The sequence below is a fragment of the Phocoena phocoena genome, chromosome 10 (genome assembly GCF_963924675.1).
Source record: "Phocoena phocoena chromosome 10, mPhoPho1.1, whole genome shotgun sequence".
Lineage (NCBI taxonomy): Eukaryota > Metazoa > Chordata > Mammalia > Artiodactyla > Phocoenidae > Phocoena > Phocoena phocoena.
Genome location: NC_089228.1, coordinates 21,770,076 through 21,795,102, shown reverse-complemented (window position 1 = coordinate 21,795,102; position 25,027 = coordinate 21,770,076). Strand labels below are relative to the sequence as shown.

The window sequence follows — 25,027 nt, the reverse complement described above, 5'->3', positions numbered from 1 at the left end:
GGTTGCTGAGAACATTAGCTGAGATAGAAATACTCTGTATAAGGTATTTAAGATTTGCTCAACAAATGTCATCCCCCTCTCTTTCTTTCCCAATGAAACCTCTTCAGCTGTAGATGTGAGCTTCTTTTGAAACTGGCACCCCCTTTGAAAGTGGCAGAGAATATAGTAGCCTAGGGGGTTTCAAGTGTGTAGAAACCAAGCACTGTTTACAGGCTACATTGGCCATTTCTTCCCAAAATCCAATTCACATTGTTCAGTTTGATCAATAAAAGCAGATACAGGTTGGTCTCTGTTCACGGGAGAGAGTGCCTCTATGCATCTTTGCAGTGACATACTATTTCCTATTTCATCTTCAAAATTCATTTCTCTCAGAATCCAAGACCATCAGTCTTTTAAGGAATATTGGAGGTCACTCAACCCACTGTAATAATGAAATTTTAGGGCTGAATTTAGCTTTTTTCTGTTACTGGTCATCACTAATAAAATTTGATTGATTAATATTTTTCTTGGACATTCAGGTACTGGAAGCTGTCTTCCAAATTCAGCCATTAAATGTGTCTTAAAATACCAGACCGATGACTTCCCAGTCTGGCGCTTTTCATCATGGAGACAGGACTGAAATGGAGCTGTCCTTCAAGAAATGTTAGGCTCGGTTGATACATTTTTTAATGTGAATGCCAGCTGAAAAACTTAAGCTACTAATGTTGCAGCTCTTTCACAGTTTACAGTTTCGTTTATTCATCTCTCTCATTAATGTGTCTAGTTCTTGAATGTGATCTAAATAAAAGTGGTCTTGGATTGAAGGCAATCAGGATATTGTAAGGCATCTAAGGACAGCATTAGCTCTTTCTCACTCCTGCTACTAGAAGAGTCAATAAAAGAGATGGAGAGACTGAGAGGCAGAGAGAGATTGTTTCATTGTGTTCAGTGTGCAGGGCTCATACCACTGGTGATAAATGAGATCATTTTAGGTATTAACAGACATGGCACTAAATCACAATGAATACAGAGTAATTAGTACTTCTTTTTCAGTTTTTATCTGTCTATGCTATCTTGAATGAGAAGAGTTTGGTACTGTTGTGTCTCTAACACCTCTCTAAAATTTACTAATTGCCAATTTCTTAAAAATAGACTGAAGACATCAGTTTAGGAGGACAGCAGTATCCAACTAGATGCAGTAAACTGGTGTATGTGTAGGGGGGTGGTATACTTGTATTTTTGCCCTTAGAGCAAATGATACCAGTTTACCACTTAGAGCAAGGAAACAAGGTTCCCTTTTTATATAAATTGATTTCAGTAAAAGAGGGAATTCCTAAAAGTGGTACCCTATGGCTTAAAACTCAAGTAGAGTTCTTTACGTGGGTCATGGCCTCCTGCAGTTTCTTTTGCCCTGGTTCCTTGTCTATAAACCAAGAGTCCCTAGTTGGTTTTACAGCCTCGGTGCAGGGAAAGACGTGGAAGCCTGCGGTCACGTGACCTCCAATCAGAGGAGTGATACTGATGCTGAGCAGACATCCTCCAGGCTACCCCTGATGGAGATCTGAACTGAAGGAAATATTTGGTGAGGACAGACTGCTTGCTTCTGCCAAATGAATTAATTCATCCCCAGTGCCGTCTACTAAACTGCCCTTTCCCCATGAGGAATCATGGCCCAGGAGAAGAAATTCATCTGACAGAGAAACAGTATCACCTAAGATGAGAGAGAGCTTGCTCCAGATCAAAAGTGATCCTTTCCATTATCCTCGTGGCATCTTTGATTTGCCACAGTATTAGCATTTTTGTAAAGCCGACTTACTTAAGAAGACCTTGATCAAATTCCTCAGTACCTAAAACGCACCCAGCCTCACCTTCCCTCGCTCACTCACAAACACACATGCATTTTTTTGCTCCAGACATGCTGAATCACCAATAGTTCCCAGAGTACAGCATTCTAGCTCACACTTCTGGGTTGTGCACTGCTTTATCACCACTGAAATTACCCATCTCTACTTTGATTACTTTGCAAATTACTCTTCATCCTTCCACATTTATCTTAGACATCACTTTCCCAAACCTTTAACCAGCTCTGGAGAAAGTTGCTTCGGCCGATTCACAGTTCTGCCCCTTACTAGCTGTGTGAGCACAGGCAAGTTACGTAACCTCCCTTTGATTCAATTTCCTTCTCTCTAAAATGTCAATAATTCTCCTCAACTCCCAAATAATGAGCTGATACATGTGTCTGTGCTTCAAGATGTTGAGCTTCTTGGTCTAAACTACACAATAGAACAGGGCCAATTAGAAGATTCCTGATGATTGCCTCATAGTTTTGTATCAACTGCACTACATAGCCTGATGCATTTCAGAAATGATCTTAGGAAGCATGTGTTTTGTGGATTTACGTACTGTAGATGCTTTACCTTTCTGAATTGAGGGGGGACATTATTCAAGAAAGGCTGCATAATAAGATTCATAATTGAAAGGAGGTAATTTTGATATAATCCTTCTTATAGAAAGGGGCTCTTATGACCCAACAAAATGCTATAACACAAAGGCAGTGCACCTTTACTCAAAATTTCATGTTCAGCCATGTTGTGCCAGTAATTGTTTTTTCTTTGAGAAAAGTTGTCATCTCAGAAATTGGAATGAAAATGGTTTTTGAGCTTGGTACTTGAGCTAGTGCCAACTTAAAAACTCAGAACATAAGAAAAAAGAATTTCTTCAGACCTGCCCTCTCCCCAAATCACATCAATTCAAAAAAATTTTCCGACTCTGTCCCCGTGGCTTGGACTCAGGTAGAGATACATTTCAGCCTACTGTGGGTAGAACAGAAATGATTTTAAATCAATAATAAATAAATATTAGAAGCCTTTGCTTTAGTTGCTCTCTTTCTCTTTCTCTTCTGATGGCTGATTTTCAGTCTTCTCCCAGTTTCTTTCTTTGCTCCAGCAAGCCTCAGAAAATACTTCACCATGAGAGCAATTTCTATCTGTGCTCCTCCTGTTGCCCAAATAATACATCCAAATGAATCTTAATAGTTCAGTAAAATTGAATTTAGCTTCTCTAGACCATAGCAGTTAGTATTACTCCATTGCGAGCATATCTGGATTGTAATTAAGAAAATTCAACATTACCACTGACACTGAAATTCTCTGGGAAAATGCCTAATTTACATACAGCTATGTCAGTTCTGTATCTTCTGCATCTGTTGAGTTGCGAAGGAAGGTCTGATTGTGCACGCAAATTGGAGACACACATAATGAGGACAGAAAGCCACTCTCACGATTGTCTATAGGTCAATTGAATTTCTGAATTTGAATGCCAAAAGAAAATCAGTCTTTGACCATTGTGGATATTTAGTACTAAGTGGATAGAAATGGCAGTGATATGGCCTTGGTACAAATATATGGATTCATTCATTCAGTTAGTCCGCAAATATTTATCGAATACCTTCAGTTTTACTTAGGGTTGTGTTACGTGGTAAGTAATAGAATGCCCAACTGTAATAGCTTGAGTAATAGGAACTGATTTTTCTTGGATAACAAGAAGTCCAGAGGTTTGGGTTGTTGACATCGATTTAATGACATAAGTGCCAGCATTGCAGCAGTTTTCCTGAACTTTCCTTCATGATAGCCACTGAAGTTGCAGCTGTTGTATAAATATTCAAGACAGGAAGTGGTGGGATTAAGGAACAGGCTAGCAGTGAACTTTGTAGAGCTGGAGTATAGGATGGGCTCAGCTACATGTCTGATGGTTGGCAGGCTAATTAGTCCAGGAGGGCATCAGATTGGATAAAGCTACTCTCTGCTCTACATGACGTTTCATCATGGTCAGCTCGGTTCCAAAGCGCAGCAAGCCCCAAGCAAAAGTACTTTCAAGCTTCTTCTTGCGTCGTGTTTGCTAACTTCATATTAGCCAAATGAAGCACATGGCCAAACCCGGATAGCAGGACTGGGGAAATAGACTCCACTTCCTGATGGGAGGAGAGGTAAAGTCACATTTCAAAGGGGTGGACACAGAGGGAGAAGAAGAATGTGCAGCCGTTCCTACAATCAGAAAATGAATAGTATCACCTGACATAAAGAGAAGGTAAATACAAAAAATAAAAATGAATCAGAATTACTAAATCACTACTGCTAGTCAGGAAAGCTTTTCAGACCACCCTGGACACAACAGTCTTCCCCTTCTCCTTCAGAGATCCTTAGCTCTCAGACTGGGACTTACTGTTCTAGTTTCTAGGTTTTGCTGTTGAACTTTGGGAATGCATCACATCCTGCTTCCAATTTAGCCAAACTTCGAGTTCTTCAATTTAGCGAGAAGAGTAGGGGAGATGTGGCTTGAGGCAGTAGAACTATGATTCTGAACTTTTTGCAGCTGGATTCATCAAAAACATTGCCACATTTATATTCCTGGCTTTCTTTGATTTTCTCGCTTTCCTAGTACCATCATCGACATGAACATGATAAGTTGCAAAGTGCCAATATTGTGAATTTTCCCATGTTGGTAGTTTCTAAAAGTTCATTCTGGTTGTTTAAATAAAGTTGTTTCGGGGACTTCCCTGGTGACACAGTGGTTAAGAATCTGCCTGCCAATGCAGGGGACACGGGTTCGAGCCCTGGTCTGGGAAGATCCCACATGCCGCGGAGCAACTAAGCCCGTGTGCCACAACTACTGAGCCTACATGCCACAACTACTGAAGCCCGCGCGCCTAGAGCCTGTGCTCCGCAAAAAGAGAAGCCACCGCCGTGAGAAGCCTGTGCACCACAACGAAGAGTAGCCCCCGCTCACTGCAACTAGAGAAAAGCCTGCGCACGGTAATGAAGATAATAAAATAATAAAAAATAATAAAATAAATAAAAATAATAAAGTTGTTTGATATTTTAGAAATGAAGTGTCTAACAAATAAGGACCTTATGTCATCTCTCATTTGCTCATCTACTTTAAAACTCACGTGAAAGCTTTGACATGCTTTTACGTCACTCAGACTGCCTATGTTAAGTGATGCTACGCATAGAGCATATAGTCTCTAGATATTTTCTGATAAATAAAGCTGAGCTTTTCCAAACCATCCCAGCAATTCACCAGAATAACCATGCTAGTTGTATGGCATTGTGTAAGAGAAAATAAAGCACCGATTGTTATTTTCCATTTCTCAAGGGATTGGTGAGTGAAGGCATATGCCAAAAAGGTATTGGGCGGTTCTTGCCAAATTACAAAAATAACCAATTATCAAATTATCTTGCCCTTTCAAACATGTACACACAAATAAAACTAGATTCAAGAGTGCTCCGTGATCAAGGTTTACGCCTTTCATCCTCACATGAAAGTTGGGTTATGTTTTCTGAAGTTAAATTAACTATAATAAATCAGAAGGCATCAAAGTCTTCCTCAGAGACTGTGTGAACATCATAGCATTGTAGCGTGTTTTTGTCTTATTCTATCAAGGATCTGTGAGACAGGCATATAAAGCACTGAGTGACACAGCCTCTTCCTCTAAGCCTCACTCCTCCCAAAATTTCCATGTTCTCAGTTATAATTCAATCAGCCATGCATGTCATCCTAAAAAATTAAGAGAAACAATGTTTCCCATTCAGTTCCCCAGGATTTGGCTTCTAAGGCAATAGGTGAGTTCAGGGTTAGAGATACTTCTCTCCTAACTTGCCGTCAATTTGTATAGATCTGAAGAGGCCTGAGAGGTTTTGTGTACCCTGTTCTATCTCCCTTGTCTGAAGTCTCCATCAGCACCAAGATCATCTCACTGGGAGTTTGAACTTTCCTTTAGTCTAATCCATTTAGAAAATGACTCACAATTTATGGAATAAAATCGAGAAAATTGATACCTTTTCATTAGGCTGACAAAGTCTTTTTCACCGCTGGCATCTGAAATGTGTTTTCTATTTAAATTTTATTTATATCAGTCTTCTCTAGTGGGAACGAAATTAAAATGAAAGACCTTACAATCAGTGTACAACTTTCCCATTACTGCCAAGATTGCGAGCACTGGTTTTGCAAAGGAACTTGATGCCAAGAATTTTCTGGGAATAATTTAATATATTGGGGATTTCTTGCAAAATGGAATCAACCAAAGTGATATTTTAATGTATTAATAACTATAAAAGTGATTACCTTACCTGTGAAAAGAAAAAAGGGTACTTAACCAACATTATTTGATTCTGGTAAATCTGTAGCCATTCTAGAAAAAAAAACTATATTATAGAACCTAATAATAACCTAATAAGGTACTTTTTCAAATTGAGAAAATGCTGGTATACAAATATATTCCTCCCAGGAGCCATTTATCACATGGTAAGAACACGGAGAGCTAGCACCCAAAAGGTACATAGATGTACAAGTGGCTTGAAAGTTGCTTGTAAATATCATTTTAAAATCTGATATTCCTTTTGATTTAAAATGTAGAACTATTTTGGTGTTCTTCTCTACACCCACATCTAGGTTAACCCCTTCCCCATTTTGTTGCCATGAATGTAACTGGATCAAATAGAAGTATATGCAGAGGGACACAGAATTCCAGAAGGACAGACATAAATGCACATTCTATTCTGAAATAGCAAGATTCTCCACACTGAGTTGGTTGAACCTGAGAGATCCGTGTGCAGTAGGCACATTCCATCCACTGGGGACCTCCAGGAAATACCGGTGCTCCCTAAGGACTCCAATGTAGTGTTTTTGGTTTTGCTTTTGGCTTAGAGCCTTCACTATGCCTGACCTCCCTATTCTCTCTTTATTCTGTGACAACCCTCTCAGTTGGATTTTTTGAGGAGGAATTATTCACAAAGAAATTGAGGCCTTATTACTATAGTAGGTCACTCTTTTGAAAGTCAAGTTGGAACATGAAAGCTGACAGTTAGCTGGGTTCTCCAGTTAAGCCACATGTTTCTGCACCCCCCAAAAAACAAACAAAATCCATATTTCACCGAACTCATTAAGAATGCTAACGATATTGGTGACGCTGTACAGAGAAATGGGTACATTGGGTGGGAAATACCAGTGTGTACAAATTTTCTGGAGGACATATTGATGATACATATCAGAAGTACCAAACTTTTTTTACCCTTTGACTCAGAAATTCCACTCCTTGGAATTCATTCTGGGGAAATAAATACACTTGCAAAGATACGTGTACAAGGTTGTTCATATAAGCATCCTTTCTAATAGCAATCAGCCAACCAACCCCAAAGAAAGACAACCTAAATTTCCAACAGTAGGGGATTAGTTAAATTAATTAAGATGCAGCCTTCCTATGGAATATTATGCAGGCATTACAATAATGATGCATTTCATTTATTAATAGACATGGAAAAATGTTTATGATTCAGTGTTTAGGTTTTAAAGAAGGGTAGAGAACTATGTGGTGTGATCTTACTTTTTTCAAAAAAATTTACATTATTTATGTATATACATTTATACAACCATTTTAAATATATATAGTGATCATCTACTATATGCGGCACTGTTCTAGCCGTTTGGAAATATAAAGTCCAAACTTTCATGGAGCTTACCATCAAGTGGGAGGAAAAGGCAAATATCCAGGCCAACAAAATATGTTCTGTGAATTTGGTAATAGTATGTGCTGAGCACAGGGAGATCGGCTCGGTGCTTTGTGACCGCCTGGAGGGGTGGGATAGGGAGGTGGGAGGGAGGGAGACGCAAGAGGGAAGAGATATGGGAACATATTTATATGTATAACTGATTCACTTTGTTATAAAGCAGAAACTAACACACCGTTGTAAAGCAATTATACTCCAATAAAGATGTAAAAAAAAAAAAAGGAAAGAAATGGCAACATCTAACATGAACAAAAAAAAAAAGAAAAGAAAATCAAAGCCGAACGTGAGGGGAAAGTGGCAGGGTAAGCGGGTGTGAATTAGTTCAGATAAGACCACTCAGAGAACAAACAATTGAATTGAGGCCTGGTTAATGTCAATTCTGGGCGAACACAGCCCAGACAGAGGGTTAGCCAAATCATAAAAGAGATTTCCAGGTTTGCAGAAGAGCTAGAGGGCCAGAGAGATTGGAACAAAATGAGGGGAGGAGGGTGGAAGTGGGGATGGTGGAAGACATGGTTGAAGAAATAGGCGGGACCAAGTAATGTGGGTGTCTGTAGGCCAATTGTAAAGAGTTTATTCTAAGTGATGGAAACGTTGGAGAGTTTTAAGAGATGAATGATAGGAAATCATTTGCATTTTAAAAGATCACTCTGGATACTATGTAAGGAATAATCATAGAGAAAGTCTAGGAAAAACATACCCAAATGTAGCAATTTACCTCTGCCTAATGCAATTGTGTTTATTTTCCTTTTTCTAATTATCCATACACTTTGAATTTTAGAAAAGAATATATATTACTTTTAAAATTGGGGAGGAAAAATGTAAACTTTTCTATGGTAGGCAAAAATAAGAACATCAAAATGTTTTTGTCCTAACAAAATTACACTATTTTGTTTACACTACTGTAAACTTCAGGGTTCGTCTTTAACACAGAATGTTAAATTTGAGAATACAAGGGATGTACAGTAGGAAATCTGTCTAATAACCATGATTCTTTGTGTTCCTTCTTAACTGTATATTTTACATTACGTACCTACACAAACACAAAAAAATATAGCTGAATTTAATTCTAAAATAAAACCATCAATTTAGGGAAAGCAAGACCAACATCCAGTGTTTGAAATATAAGTGGATGCGTGAATAGAGTTATCATGTATTGAAAGTGCAAAATAATCCAGAAACGCCAGCCCTGGTGTCCAGACCACGAAGAGGAATGTTATTGTTGGCAGGGATTAAGAGTGTTCCCTTAAGTTGGCAAAAAATCTGAACATTCTCTCTCACCAAGCAGACGGCTTTTTTTCAAAGCAGTAGGAAGTGTATCCCTGCATTCTGATAAGACTGCCCATGAAAAGTAAAAGATTTCTTTGTTTTGTATTTTATCTTAAAATTCATGTGAAGTTAGCCTTTTACCTCATAGTAAATATTCTTATTTGCTTTAATGTGAAAACACTTTGGTTGATTACTTGGTGGTTAAATTACCCCCTCATTATCCCATCATTACATATAGTGTTTCTCTCCCAGAAGAGATTGTATGCCACTTTAGGGTAGGAACTGTGTCTCTTTTATGTCCAGCACAGTAGTTAATGAATAGCTTTTGAATGAATAAAATATAACTTTTGTCTTCAAATACCTTCAAGGAAAACTATCACTCAAGGAAATTGTACCACTCTTATCTTCTGTCTTTAAGTACTGCCCGTTTCACAATCCACATCCTCACTTCCAGCCTCACCAAGGTAAATTGCCTCAGTTTGAAAAGCACTAGAATAGAATTTGTAGAAGAGAAGCAGTGCTAATGAATCTTATCATCAGCTATTAATTCTATGTATGTCTCCAAAATATATTGTAGATCCTACCAAGAAGTACAGTCTAATCAGTAAAAAGCAAATATATGCATCCCAGAACTAGGATAAACTTCCATTTAAGAAAAAATAAAAAGGCACTCGCTCTCTATAAAGGTAATTGCATGAATGCCTACATAGATGGATAGCGGACATATGGATAAATAACAGTAGTAATTTCCATGTATTGAGTATAACGTTTATTAGGTATTCTGCTAAGTATCTTATTTCATCTAAAACTCACAATAACCAGTTGTGATTTTTATTAACTCCATTTATAACTCAGGAACCTGAGACTTGAACCAAAGAACTTTCTGAAGCCATTCTACCAGTTAGTGATGGAGTTAAGGTTCAAACCTGGGTCCCTCTATTACATACCCAAGAGCTTAGAGACTTAACCATCCCCTAATCCCTCCAAACTGGATCCAATCCTTAAATGTGAGCTCACAGGAAAGAGGGAGTTTGGAATGTCTATAGGCAATGTTATTCAATGCCTTTAATTTTCTGTTTGCTTTGATAAAGACAATCACACACAGGGAATCGCTACAGGTCTTGTGAAGAAGAGAATCGGAACAGCTGTTCCAACAGCCTGTGCCAAAAGGGAAGCTGGAGCGCGGTCCCATTCCTCTAATAGAGTTCCAGCCATTGCTTTAAACTGCATGACAGGTTGCACAAAAATGAGCCTGGAAATTTGTCTTGATTGATGTACTTATAACCTACTTCTGGGAACATGAATGCAGTCATATGTTCAGTCATTCAATTTATGCTCAAACTCTCATAAGTCATAGAAGCAAGCTGAGAGTTTGGCATACTATCGAAAAACAATGCTGTACTCGCTAACTTCGTGAAGAATTGCCTTTTCTCTTTGGGAATGATTTCATTCTTTTGAGTAATAAAAATGATGATGCTGATGATGATAGTAATAGCTAATATTTATTAAACACTTGCTGAATGCCAGACACTCTGCTAAGTGCTTGCGATGGATTTTCTCATGGGACCCTCACAATCCTTTGATATAGGCACGACTTTGTTTTCTTTCTCTTTTTCTTTCATTTTGCATTCATTCATTTAAAATTGGCAAACCTGTCTCGAGCTACTCTATGCCTTTCAAAGATGAATGCAATGTGATCTGTGCCCTCAAGAAGTTCACTACCTAGTGAGTAGGCAGGCACATGAGCGAATAAGCTAATAATTAGAGTCCAGTGTGGTTAGGGTTACAGTTAATATGGTTGAGATACTGGCAACAGTGTTTCCTCAGTTGTTCCTAACATCACGTTCAGCTCTGCCCTGCTTCACAATTCTAGAGCAGGCATCCAAAAATCAAGACCTATCAGCTCTCTGTTTGAATGCAGTAGGGCTTATCTGGCATTTCAGGTGCTTGCTTCTTCCTTCTTGCATCTTGCACACCACTGCCAGATTCATCTTCCCCAACTATCCCTATAACATGTCCTCCCTTTGCTCACAGAATCTAGAATCTTCAATGACTTAACTTTCCTTAAAAAAAATTTAATGAAAAAAAAATTTTAAGCCCAAGCATCTTGCTTTCAGAAACTTCTACAATCTTATTGAGTTCCTCTTTTCCTACTCCCCACTGTGAATTTGCTCTTCTAGTATATTAATGTATTTATTATTGGAGGAGCACTTTTTGTTCATTTTATCTCTTTACCGTAATTCATGCCAAAATGCCAATAGTGCCTGTATTGAGAAACCCTGAACTAAGTTGTAGGCTCTGAGGGCAGGGACTATGTCATGTTCATTATTTTATCGCTCTCAGCAAATCAGGTGGTGCTTTGACTGTGCAAAGTACCCAATAAACATTTGCTGAACTGCAACTCAAGTGTTATCTGCTGAAATGATAAACAGGGGACCACAGTTCTTAGATAATATGATGTTTATTTCTATGTTTATTAAGCCATTACTTATTCTATCTTTTTCTATTTCCGTGGGAAAATTGCTCAAAGTGAACGACGACAACCAAAGGGGGGAGAAAAAAAAAAACAAGATTTCTGCTCCATTTATGATTTTTCACTGAAAGATGGATTGACTCTCCTTCTACAGTCTGTCTCCTGCTTGACAGCAATATGACCTGCTATAAGGGTGAAATCAAGACTCATGATTAATTTACATTCCCACCAACAGTGCAAGAGCGGTGCCTTTTCTCCACACCCTCTCCGGCATTTACTGTTGCTAGATTTTTTAATGATGGCCATTCTGATCAGTGTGAGATGATATCTCATTGTACTTTTGATTTGCATTTCTCTAATGATTAATGACGTTCAGCATTCTTTCATGTGTTTGTTGGCAATCTGTATATCTTCTTTGGAGAGATGTCTATTTAGGTCTTCTGGCCATTTTTGGATTGGGTTGTTTGTTTTTTTGATATTGAGCTGCATGAGCTGCTTGTAGATTTTGGAGATTAATCCTTTGTCAGTTGCTTCATTTGCAAATATTTTCTCCCATTCTGAGGGTTGTCTTTTGGTCTTGTTTATGGTTTCCTTTGCTGTGCAAAAGCTTTGAAGTTTCATTAGGTCCCATTTGTTTATTTTTGTTTTTATTTCCATTTCTCTAGGAGGTGGGTCAAAAAGGATCTTGCTGTGATTTATGTCATAGAGTGTTCTGCCTATGTTTTCCTCTAAGAGTATTATAGTGTCTGGCCTTACATTTAGGTCTTTAATCCATTTGGAGTTTATTTTTGTGTATGGTGTTAGGGAGTGTTCTAATTTCATACTTTTACATGTAGCTGTCCAGTTTTCCCAGCACAACGTATTGAAGAGGCTGTCTTTTCTCCACTGTATATTCTTGCCTCCTTTATCAAAGATAAGGTGACCATATGTGCGTGGGTTTATCTCTGGGCTTTCTATCCTGTTCCACTGATCTATCTTTCTGTTTTTGTGACAGTACCATACTGTCTTGATTACTGTAGTTTTGTAGTATAGTCTGAAGTCAGGGAGCCTGATTCCTCCAGCTCCATTTTTCGTTCTAAAGATTGCTTTGGCTATTCGAGGTCTTTTGTGTTTCCATACAAATTGTGAAATTTTTTGTCCTAGTTCTGTAAAAAATGCCAATGGTAGTTTGATAGGGATTGCATTAAATCTATAGATTGCTTTGGGTAGTAGAGTCATTTTCACAATGTTGATTCTTCCAATCCAAGAACATGGTATATCTCTCCATCTATTTGTATCATCTTTAATTTCTTTCATCAGTGTCTTATAATTTTCTGCATACAGGTCTTTTGTTTCATTAGGTAGGTTTTTTCCTAGATATTTTATTCTTTTTGTTGCAATGGTAAATGGGAGTGTTTTCTTAATTTCACTTTCAGATTTTTCATCATTAGTGTCTAGAAATGCCAGAGATTTCTGTGCATTAATTTTGTATCCTGCTACTTTACCAAATTCATTGATAAGCTCTAGTAGTTTTCTGGTAGCATCTTTAGGATTCTCTATGTATAGTATCATGTCATCTGCAAACAGTGACAGCATTACTTCTTCTTTTCCGATTTGGATTCCTTTTATTTCCTTTTCTTCTCTGATTGCTGTGGCTAAAACTTCCAAAACTATGTTGAATAATAGTGGTAAGAGTGAGCAACCTTGTCTTATTCCTGATCTTAGTGGAAATGGTTTCAGTTTTTCACCATTGAGGACAATGTTTGCTCTGGGTTTGTCATATATGGCCTTTATTATGTTGAGTAAAGTTCCCTCTATGCCTACTTTCTGCAGGGTTTTTATCAGCCACTATGGAGAACAGTATGGAGGTTCCTTAAAAAACTAAAAATAGAACTACCATACGACCCAGAAATCCCACTACTGGGCATATACCCTGAGAAAACCATAATTCAAGAAGAGTCATGTACCACAGTGTTCATTGCAGCTCTATTTACAATAGCCAGGACATGGAAGCAACCTAAGTGTCCATCGACAGGTGAATGGATAAAGAAGAAGTGGCACATATATACAATGGAATATAACTCAGCCATAAAAAGAAACAAAATTGAGTTATTTGTAGTGAGATGGGTGGACCTAGAGTCTGTCATACAGAATGAAGTAAGTCAGGAAGAGAAAAACAAATACCGTTTGCTAACACATATATATGGAATCTAAGGAGAAAAAAAAAAACTTCATGAAGAACCTAGGAGCAAGACGGGAATAAAGACACAGACCTACTAGAGAATGGACTTGAGGATACGGGGAGGGGGAAGGGTAAGCTGGGACAAAGTGAGAGAGTGGCATGGATATATATACACTACCAAATGTAAAATAGATAGCTAGTGGGAAGCAGCCGCATAGCACAGGGAGATCAGCTCGGTGCTTTGTCACCACCTAGCGGGGTGGGATAGGGAGGGTGGGAGGGAGGGAGACGCAAGAGGGAAGAGTTATGGGAACATATGTATATGTATAACTGATCCACTTTGTTATAAAACAGAAACTAACACACCATTGTGAAGCAATTATACTCCAATAAAGATGTTAAAAAAAAAAAGGACTCATGATTAAAGTGGACGTAGTGATTTTAAGAATATCTCAAGGAAAGATGAACATTCTTGAAAAAGTTGAAGATCAGATATTTTTCTGAACATGGCACATTCATAGAGAGAATCCCAGAATGCCAGTGTTAGAAGGGACTTTTAAGACCCTTTTTCATAATCACCACAGATAAGACAGAATTAGGTTTTGCAGCTGATATTTAATTAATTCAGTTCTTCTAAGTGATAAAAGTTCTTAGAGCAGTTACGCATCTACCTCATAAGTTTCTCATGGATTCAGAAAGTGTTCACTAGTGAGAATTTCTATTAGAATGCTACAACTAATGAAATCAAGCAATGTGTAGCTGAGACTAAGAAGAAACAAGTGTAATGAGCTGTCCCTTGCCCAAATTATTTTTCAAGTTAATTTTACAAGAAACTGAATTTTTTTGTTTTATGCAAGTGTTTGTGTTGATATGAAATTTATTTCCAATAATAATAGAGCAGGGATTCCCTGGTGGCACAGTGGTTGGGAGTCTGCCTGCCAATGCAGGGGACATGGTTTCGAGCCCTGGTCCATGAGGATCCACATGCCGCGGAGCAACTAAGCCCGTGCGCCACAACTACTGAGCCTGTGCTCTAGAGCCCACGTGCCACAACTACTGAAGCCCGCTGGCCTAGAGCCTGTGGTCCGCAACAAGAGAAACCACGGCAATGAGAAGCACGCGCATCGACGAAGAGTAGCCCCGGCTCGGCACAACTAGAGGAAGCCTGCACGCAGCAACGAAGAACCAAGGCAGCCAAAAATAATAAAATAAATAAAATAGAATAAAATTTTAAAAATAGAGCGGAGAGAATTCATTTATCCACTCAGCAGGCAATACATGTTTTTTTGGAGACCTATGAATTTTGAATACAAAACTAGAATGAGTTAGCACTATTGTGATGGAAAACATAGATTTTGTGGTTAAGCAGGCCTGGATTCTTGCGTTAATTTCTGAACTTCCTACCTGTGTAAGCTTGGGAAAGTTACTTAACCGTTATGGGCTTTAGTTTTTTTATCTAAAAAAAAAAAATGGGTTCATAATAATATCTACTTCATAGGGTTGCTTTGAAGACTGAGAAAATACATTTAAAAGTACCTAACACAGAGACACGTAAGAAGCATTCAGAAATGTCAGTTATCAGTTTTATTATTGAACTGACCACTGTAATTCAGACTTTTAGAATTATTTTTATTTATGGTTTTATCATATAATTATCTCTAAGAAAAAAAATACTTAAAAACAACTAAATATCATTAATATTAGCTCATTTTATTAAATCTAATTGATCAATCCTTGTCCAATAATCAGAAGGTTTTCAGTAGCTTCTGAATTGGGAGAAGAGGAGGCAGTTTTTAGATCCTTTCTTTGTGAACTTTTTTAAAGATATTGCAGGAAATACGAGTTCATGAAAAAACTAGGATTCGAGACTATAGTTTGACCTAGGCCCTAAAATAATATATATTAAGATGACTGTGGAATGCACAAAGCAGAAACAAAATAGGTCTAATAGCATCTTTAGAAAAGCAACCCTGGTAAAATGAACTAGATTCTAATAAGCCAGAGAGTAGTGCCAAGTCATCAAACTCCATTTAGAAAGGCAACTGTAACAGTTTTTAGAGACCGTAGGCAAGTCTGGGACATTTTCATTCTTAGAACGCTTTTTCTCTTCCCCTCCAAGCCAGTGGTCTCTATAAACTTGAATTAAAAGTCATACTTGGGTTTTGAGATGTATTCTTTTTCCTACTGTCTACATTTTCATTTAGGAGATATTAATGTTTGAGAGAAAGAGGAGAAAGTGCTTTGTTAGCTTGCAACAAAGTAAGTCAGCTGTGAGAGGGCACAGCAGCGAAAAGAAGATGGAACAGGGTTCTTTAGAAAGAGGCAAAGGTGCTCATGTCTGACCTTACCAGTGGTTTTTCATTATTTGTGTGCCCCTGTGAAAAAAGAGGGACAAATTGTAAATCAAAGACCACTGGGAAAGGCAGTTTCCCCTCAGAGAGTGTCCATTCGTGATGGTCAAGATGCAGGGCAGCAGTATTGAAATATTAGGTGGGCTTTAAGGGGACACACATGGCAAATGTGATTGGCCTGTTTGTGACTGAGCTCTAGCAGGCAGGGAGCCTCAGATTGAAGGCTCTCAATAAACACTGCCAAACACTGACTTGTATCTGACATTACTGGAAGCTTTGCCGTTTATTTTTTTTTCCCCTTCAAGGCCACATATGTTTTTCTTGCTGTCAAAATATATACTTCTCTATTTAGTATTGTCACCTATTAATTCACACAAATAAGGCCTCTTAACTCCTGACTAGCTTCTTCTTCTAGTCCATACCCTGATGCTGAGACCTGTTGTTAAAAAGAGAATCATTCAGAACGTTCATAATCATTTTGGACGCTGTGAAGGATTCGTGTTTTCTGTTATTAGTCTGTGTTTTGCCAACATTATCACATTGTCCTGCATAAGGATAGAACTTTGTGCAAGATTTTACTTCCTCTGCTTGCCCTATCCAATGTAGTTGCATCTTAGGCGATTTGGTCTTGTCCATGTATAAGGCGTGCATCACATACAGGCAAAGTTACCCTTGAAAAAAATCCTCAAATTGACTGTATAATAGAGTAGAAATAATTTTGCATATATAATCCTGCAGAGTAATTTTTATTCAAAGGAAAGTTTGAGGAAGACTGTATTCTAAAGGAGGGGAAGTCTGAAATAAGAAAAGTCTAGAAGGGGGAAACCTAAATGCAGGTAGATGTCCGGACGTTTAAACCATTCTGCTTCTAAGGTAGCAATCTAATCCCTCTAGTGAATGCTGGGTGGATAGAGGATTTTAATGTGCTCCTGCTTCCCTGTGGCATGGACTCCATTTCATTTTAAGATTAATCTTCTGTGACGTTAAGAAATGTCATGTGGGTTCTTTGTTGCTGTGAGAATTAAACGTCATGATGGAGATAAGGTGGAAATGTGAGGGGTTGGGAAGCGACCAATTTTCTTTTAGATAAAGACCTAGAGTTTCAGTCCAGTGTAAAGACAGCCACTTGGAAAGTATCACAGAAGAAACACTCACAGACATTTTAAGGATTTTGCAGGAAAATGCCCAGGTGGATTTGTAAAAAAAAACAATGCCTTGAGCAGCTTCAGAAATGACCAATGCTCGTACAGAAAAAATTTTCACTCAGGATATTAAGATGTGGAGCTGCTTGATTTGTACTGAGCGAATCTAGTCTCCAGTTTTCTAAAATCTCATTATCCAAAAAAGTGTGCTATAAATCCATCCACTAAATTCATTGCCAGCTTCCTAATGTGGGCAGCCCAATATCACCCTGAAAAATAGGGCTATTTTATCAGAGGGTCAAGTTTTAAAAGTTCCACTCATATCACCTTAAACCTATTGAAAGGAAACCACAGCTCGTATCAAATATACTTTTGACTGTAAACAAATAGTTTCATTTATTATGACTTGGTTTTAATTTTACAGGTTTTCTTTTATACTTTTGGTCAATTCATTTTTTCTTTTTTGGTAAGCCTTTGATATCTCAAAGGCTGTAGGGTGGGAGATAAACCCTAAAGCTGGGTGAATAAACGGGCCTTTCTGAAAACAAGAGCTCAATTAGTGATTCTGAAGAACAGTTAGCCCTTTTGTCCCTTTCACTGAAAAGAAAGCACCAGGTCTTTGATCTACAAACTTAACACAAAATTTCCTCCAAAAAGTAAATGTCCCCATTCTGTATGTTTTCATCATACAAGGAGATTGTGGACAAAATGTAGCTTGGTGAAACCAGATGGCATAATTATATTTGCATTTTAAGATGTTTAAGTTAAAATCTCATTCTTCTTAGTAGAGTATTCTTAGCCAATCATGAAAGTTAAAAAGGACCTAATGTGTTTCAAAGAGCAGTAACATCTGTAGAAGAACTCAGCCTGGTGCCCAGGTTGTTTGGATGAATTTCATACACGCTTGTTTCCTGTCTTTGCACAGCCTCCATAGTGATTGGGAAATGGTGGTGTGAGATGGAACCTTGTCTAGAAGGAGAAGAGTGTAAGACACTCCCTGATAATTCCGGATGGATGTGCGCTACAGGCAATAAAATCAAGACCACAAGAGTAAGTTCATTTTTTTTCAAATGTCTCATGCGTGTTTCGAACTGTACTGTTTGCCTTTGTGTTGTATTTACAAACACCACCCAGAAGAGCTTTGAAAAGGAGAGGAAGAAGCCTTTTCCCCAACAGAAACTCTTCTTAACCATTCAGATCAGTGTCTATCCATCAGAGAGAAGTTAGAGATTGAACTTGACTTTTCCATACTGAGTAGTTTAGTGTTTCTCTTACTGAGTCATAAATAAAGCTAGGTTGCCACAGCCAAAGGAAAGAGGAGCAGTGAGGCAGTTATTTGGATTATGCATCTGATATCTATGGTGCTCAGAATGGATAATAAAGTAAGGGTCTAGCCTAATTCATCCAGATGGTTTCCTGAACAGTTCTGCGTTTAAGTGCAGCCATCTTCTAAAGGTTCTTTAAAGGAATTGTTTGATGCTCTCTTAGGGAGGTGAAAGAATTCTCTGATGTGAATGATTGTTTCTTACTTTGTGCGGATAAATCAGGAGTTGGCTTCAAAATATGTAACGACCTGTATGAGGCTACCCAGCCCATCAGAATTGGTGTCATGATGCTGGAGCAGGTTGGAGAGGACAGCTAGGCCAGCCGTTGACCCTATAGATACTGGTCCGTAGGAAAGTCTGGAAGTTCTGATGGGGGTGTGAAGGGCGTTTGGTCAGGGTGCTTAAGACAGTAACTATTTATTCACTAGTACAAAAATATATCAATATTTTAAGAGCCAGTATGGTGATATGTACATGTACCACATGAATATCAGCCCTGTTATGTGTGTATGTGTTTTAAGTATTGGGTATTTTTTAAAACAAGCTTCACCATCTACAAATTCCAATATGTTGAACTTGCAGACTTCCAAAAAGGTGACCCAAATTTAAAAGGGCATCTCTGATTCCAGCCCCTGTATTATGAGTCTTACCTTGGTCTTCTTCTCAGAATCGTCTTTTCACAAAATAAAATCGGTTCTTGCATCTTTGTGATGCAGGAAACATAACACCTTAAGAAAATGTTTTATATATATAAAATAAGTGGAGACACTGTGTGTCAAATTTAGTTGCCTGTATTGACCACATTAGCTAGTAAGTGGCTATACCTCCCTGGCTTGCACCCAGGAGGGATGCCTGAACCACCCTAGCTTGTTAACATGAAGTTGTATGCTCTTAAGAAGCTCTGCCTGGATTATCGTATTTCATTTCGATGAGACACCTACGGGGGAGAGTATTCGAAAACAAGCCCAGTTCCTGATGCTTAGCCCAAAAATCATCTTCATTAGTTGGTAGAGTATGGATTTCAGGTTTCCCTTTGGTTACATTTTACCTGAAGATGACTTTACCAAATAATTTGAAGATACCCTCACAAGTTAGTTTTAAGCTACTCTGAATTTTGGCCAGTATGATTGGAATCCAGGCACCATTGTTTTAAACACATTGCTGACATATCCTCTGGCAAATCTCCATTCCCTGTTCCAAATGATAACCAATCACTCTTTATTGATGGTGAGCCCTGTTTTAATAGTACCTTCAGACTTGAAAGTCTGTAAAGAGCAATAATGCAAATCAAAACATTTCAGGATTTAGATATGTGAAATTCCAAGAATACCAATGAGGAGACTCTTTGGCAGATAGAAAATAAAGGAACAAAACACAGAAATTGTTAGTGCTACTTATTTGTGACCCACGTCACTTTTTTTGATTTGGCCTTTGTAGAGTCTATTTTAAAACCATCCGGCATGTTGTAATACATCCTGGAAATTCTCCGGCATCACCAAAGCATGGTGTGGAGTCCAATCATGATAACAGAGGCTGGTACACACTGTGTTCACTACGCCCCCCGGGTGGGCTGAGCACAGTCCACGCAGCTGAATGTATAAGAGAAGTAAATCACCCTTACAGCCAGGTTGAAAACAGAGGATGTACCTGTTCTGATGTGTGCATCCATTTCAGGAAAGGAAATAAGAGAATCCTCTACAGCCATGTGCGTGGCACATAAGTCAACTAAGAATTCTCAAGACTGTCTTTGGACGCGGAAGAAGAAGACACTAGCAAAAGCTGAATTTTTTAAGAAATTTGGGTTAACAAAACCCAAACAGTACACTGACTTACATTTTCTCCTCCCTTCCTTACAAGAAATTCCCAATGAAATAAGCACTTTTAAATACAAAAGGCACCAACTGAGTCCAGATGATACCTACAGGAGCTCCATTCTGTATAAATAGCCAACACCAGTTCTTAATCATATGCTTCACAAATAGGTCTTATATGAATTTTTCTAGTATGCCCTGTGTATTTTTCCCCATCAGAGTATAAGTATGCCTACACACTTCAAATGTCGACTCTAGCAATTTAACTTTTAAAACAGTTTAATTCACAGATGTATTTTAATTATGAATCTATGTTTTCATTGTTCTTTAAGAGGTAATCTTCAGGGTAAAAAATTCAAATTCTTATTAAAGTAAAAGGAAGAATAAAGAAAATCACCTCTTTTGTTCTTATGCGTAGGATTGATTCAAAGAGTTCTTTCTCTCAGAAAAAGACAACAAAAACCTGAAGAAATATACCCAGCTTGCTAATGGCAACTGGGAATTTCCTTCACACTGTTATTTTTTAAAAGTAGCTTCAGGGTAAAGAAATTTGCAAGAAAGATTCCTGGGGCTTCATTCTTTTTCCCTGTATAGTTTTTTTCTAAAGCCTCCCTATTATATGGGTTACTTCCAAATTAATCATCCTGAGCGAAAATTCTCATCATTCTTTGAAATGTAGATAAACAAAAGATGGTTCAAAATGTGGTCTAAAATTTAAATTTTTGTGATGCTCGTTTTTTAAGGAGGGTGGAGAGTAGAAATTCAGTGTTTCATTTAAACAACCAGACACCCCAGAATGTGGACTAGCCAGGGTAACAGGCCACAGCCTTAAGGAAAACCTTGGGGAAATTGCATCTGGGTGACAATAAAACTTAGAAGGAAGGAGAAAAGATAAGTAGAATTCAGCAAAGTCTTCCATTTCAGGAGATTCAGAAGAATAAATCATAGGGAAAGAGGAAGCTTCCTTAATGCCAGCCTGCAGAGACAAAATAGTCATGCTTGAGACATGTTCCAAAAACCCAGCCTGGGGTACAATAAAACTGGTAACAGGTACCTTCTGGGGAGAAGCTTAGTACATCTGGGTGAAGTTTCTTGGCTAAATTTTAACCCTGTTCCTGCTTGATCATTGCTTCTGTTGTTTTATTAAACTGCTTTGTTGGGAGTTTGTAGCAAGACTAACCGACCTAAATATTGACTAGAGACTTTTTTTCTGATGGTTTTAGATGCCTATTAGTTTATCTCTTTTCTTTAAACTGATATATCAAAAACATAAGTTTGAAAGGTGGGGAGGCTATATTCCATGCATTCAGGAACCAATCTAATACCCTGTGTATTCAGGAACAATGACTTCATTTAGAAAGCTAGACTTCCCCTTAGAAGAAATAAGTTGTTTGACAATGGTGTAATAATTTGTATGTAAAAGGTGAACATTGGTTGTTTGGGGACAGGAAGAGGAGGGGAATAAAATGAGGAGAAAACCAAAGTCATTTGGGAAGGAAAATTAGCAGATTAAAACACCAGAACATAATCTGATCTAATACCTGGGGAAATATCAAGCAACCTCGGATTTCCTTCAGTCCAATACGTCAATGGCTTTCACACTAGCGAGGAAATCAACAGTTGCTGCACAATGTAGAGGCAAGTTTCATTTCCTAAAAGAGTAAGTTGCAGACCTCAGATTACACACCTAACCACAAGAGCCATCTTGTCAGATTTGGTGTTCTCTGTGACTAGCCCAACACAATTCACCAAAATCATTTGTCCACAGCCCCTGGGATCATCCTCCTGATGCCGACTCTAACTTTACATATCTCCACCCATTCTAATCACCCTGATGTTTTTTTTTATATTACTGAAGGGTAAAGTACCAGCTTTGACATATTCCAGCTTCTTCCCTCAAAATTCCACCAGGTCTGAAATGTTCTGAGAGACTTCACAATCTTGATCTCTAGTCCATTCGTTTTGCAAGAAATGCCTTTAAAAGAGAGAGCGAGATGGTGGGGGAGGAGAGAGGGAGGGGTATTTAGAGATTGCAGGAAAGAAGAGTAAACCATCTTCTTAAAGAATAAACTATGCTATCACAATTGCCCCTGGATCCAAGTGCACTCATTCATTTCTTTAATAAATAATATTAAGCCTCTGTTATCTAAAAGTCTTGGGAATGTGATGGTGGACATGACACGGCCCCTGGTCTTCTGTGGAGGCTAGGGCCTAAGGTTCAGTGGGCTAGGGGAGGAGGAGGGTCAGTACAGATAAAAGAAAGGCAATTCCAGTTCAGTTTTGGAAATGTCGCTTTCTCCCTCCTTTCGGTAAAAAAGAAGGCAGTGAAACAAAATGTGATAAACACCACTGGACTGTAGGAAACCAAGGTTTGGAAGGATCTGTTATTTATATGGAAGAATAAAAAAATGTGTGAAGACTTCTCATACATTCTGCCCCTGGTCCAACCAACTTTTGAATGCAAATGTGTATGGTGTATGACTATTCCTACCTAACCCTGAAAGCTTTAAATGGACTTCACTCCTGGCCTCAGAATACTCAATTTCTAAGCTATAAAAAATTAAGAGATGATGAAGAAAAATGCCTTAAGTCTTAAAACTCTAAAGTAGAACCTTCAACTCTATTAGAACCGTCATTCATGCTCTAAACCAGTGATTCTTCGTGCATGCATCCTTCTGAAAATAAGAGTCTTTGGGACCATATTTGAATGGATTAAATGGCATCAATAGTTATAGGAGTATGCCCTTGATTGCCCTTGAACACCATGTCATTGTTTGAGTGGAACAGTTCCTCACCTTGCAAAGGTCTCTTATGTTCCTCAACAAACGTGATCTGACCTTGGCAGTGAGTTCACCTCATGCCACCCCTTTGCATCTTACAAGAGACCAACATGAGAAGGCCATGGAATTTCCTACTCATGAAATTCTCATCAGACAGACATAGGAATGACTACATAATGTACAGGAAGAGCCCAGTGCAAAATGAAAACACAGGGGCCCTTGTTCAAAAGTTACTAATAATTTCAAGATGGCAACTGCTGGTCATTAAACCAAGTGAGGGGCCCTTTTCGACAAAGGGCTCCCTGCAACTAGATTGCATGCCCATGAACCCAGTCCTGAACAGGCATTGCTCCAAGAGTCTGTCTCCTCAATTGTGGCAAAATTAATTTAATGAATCGATAAAAAAAAAATACAGTGGCCTGTCCATAAGCTTTGATCACCATTTGAGAACTACTGCTCTAGACTTGAACGTTCTTTAACTTTAGTTCACTTGAAAGAAGCAACATCCTAAAAATTCAAGGTGTCTCTTTTTCTGCCTAATCACCTTTCTCTGTGCCTTCATTTTGTTTTCTCCCTGAAATTTCTTTCTTTCTTTCTTTGGTTTCAGATTCACCCAAGAACCTAACGGAAGCATTTGTTATAGTAATAAAGGAAAACCTACTCTGTGGAAAATACATTTTAAGAATTTAAAACATCTTATACATTAGAAGCCAAATGGATTTCTTATTTGCACTTTGACTGATTACCAGATAATCACAGTGCTTTTACTGTGTGTCACGAAGTCTCCTAGAGTGAGAAGACCCGGAGTTTTGGGCAACACCATGGAAAGTGGGTTAAGGAAAAAAAGGGTTTTCTCAATGCAAATTTTTGGGATCACAAAGAAAGATCAACTGTCTTCTAATTTGGATCTATAGTTACTTTGTACCATTTGAAATATATGTATATATATAATATTTTGAAATATTATATATTCTCTTCAAAAAATGAACTGTACCACAGTTTGAGGCGGCTGGTGTACCTCTTTGAGTTTTGGATGTTTTGTTTTGTTTTGTTGTCATTTCTTTTTCTATCGGCAAGGAAATCACGTGCTCTTTTGAGAGGTCGGCATGGCACTCACCCTGGAAGGCCAGCTACAGGTGGACTCCTGGAATCTGAGAGATCAGAACGATACTGAGTCAAAAGCTTCCTCCTCTTTCTACTAGATGGCCCAAGGAAGCACATCGTCCTGTTTTATTGTTTTCTACCCTGTGCAATATTAGCATGCAAGCTTGGCTTACATAACCATACTTTATATTCAACTGGTATATAATAACCGTTCTAACCTCTTCCAGGAAAATATTTTTAGAACTACTAGCTTTTCCACAGATAAGAAAAATGAGGATTCTTGAGGGAGCCGCTCCACCATGCTATTAAGACTCTGGCAGAGTGATGGTCATATATGGATCCCTGTATTAAGTTCTGTAAATACAATGTCTTAAGGCTTTGTATAGCTGTCCTAGACTGAAGAAATGTCCTCTGATTAAATCCAAAGTCTGACGTCATTAATTACATAGTGCTGTAGCAACAAGTCTTATCACAGCACATCTTTCTATATTTGATTTGCTTTTTCCAAGACTATTCAGATCTCTTCTGGTGAGATGGGAAGACCATTAAAGAAATTAGGTTTCAGAATGACCCTTGTGACCAAATGTTGGACAGACCTATTAAAGTGGTAAATAACTGCTTTCTAAATCTACTTGTCCTCTTCATTTGCCATTTACTTTTCCTCAGTCTGCTTTAGCCAAATGCACAGAACACCCGCTTAGCGACACATAGTCCACCAGAATTTTTTGCATGACGTCATTGCTGCCATCATAACCAATATTTCCAACTCTAATAATTTGAAAACTAGAAATTCATTATTATAAGTTCCGTGTTCTCAGCCAGCAAGATGAACTGTCAAACCCTATTATTGGGCTTCTATAGTGATCACTTGGATGATACATATTGGGCTCACCCCCCAAAAGATCAATTTGTGTCCATCTTCTTTTTTTGAGAGTTACTCAGCTGATACTTATAAGAAGGAAATATCTACTTAAATTCTAGTTTACCTGGTAGAGCATAATAGTACTATAAATTCCTGTTACTTACCCTATCATATTGCAAGTGTATTTTTTTCTCCAAAGTCTTTT

General features: G+C 38.2%; 1 protein-coding gene across 1 annotated transcript in view; it reads left to right on the top strand.

Annotated features, from left to right (window-relative positions):
• The window catches only part of TAFA1 (TAFA chemokine like family member 1), a 467,517-nt gene extending 442,930 nt beyond the window's left edge, over positions 1–24,587 (top strand). The window contains exons 4-5 of the mRNA XM_065885409.1: positions 17,866–17,990; positions 23,464–24,587. Of these exons, the coding sequence (XP_065741481.1) occupies positions 17,866–17,990; positions 23,464–23,481 (143 nt within the window). The 3' untranslated portion in view covers positions 23,482–24,587. The remainder of the gene's footprint in view (positions 1–17,865; positions 17,991–23,463) is intronic.
• The last annotated feature ends 440 nt before the right edge of the window (positions 24,588–25,027 follow it).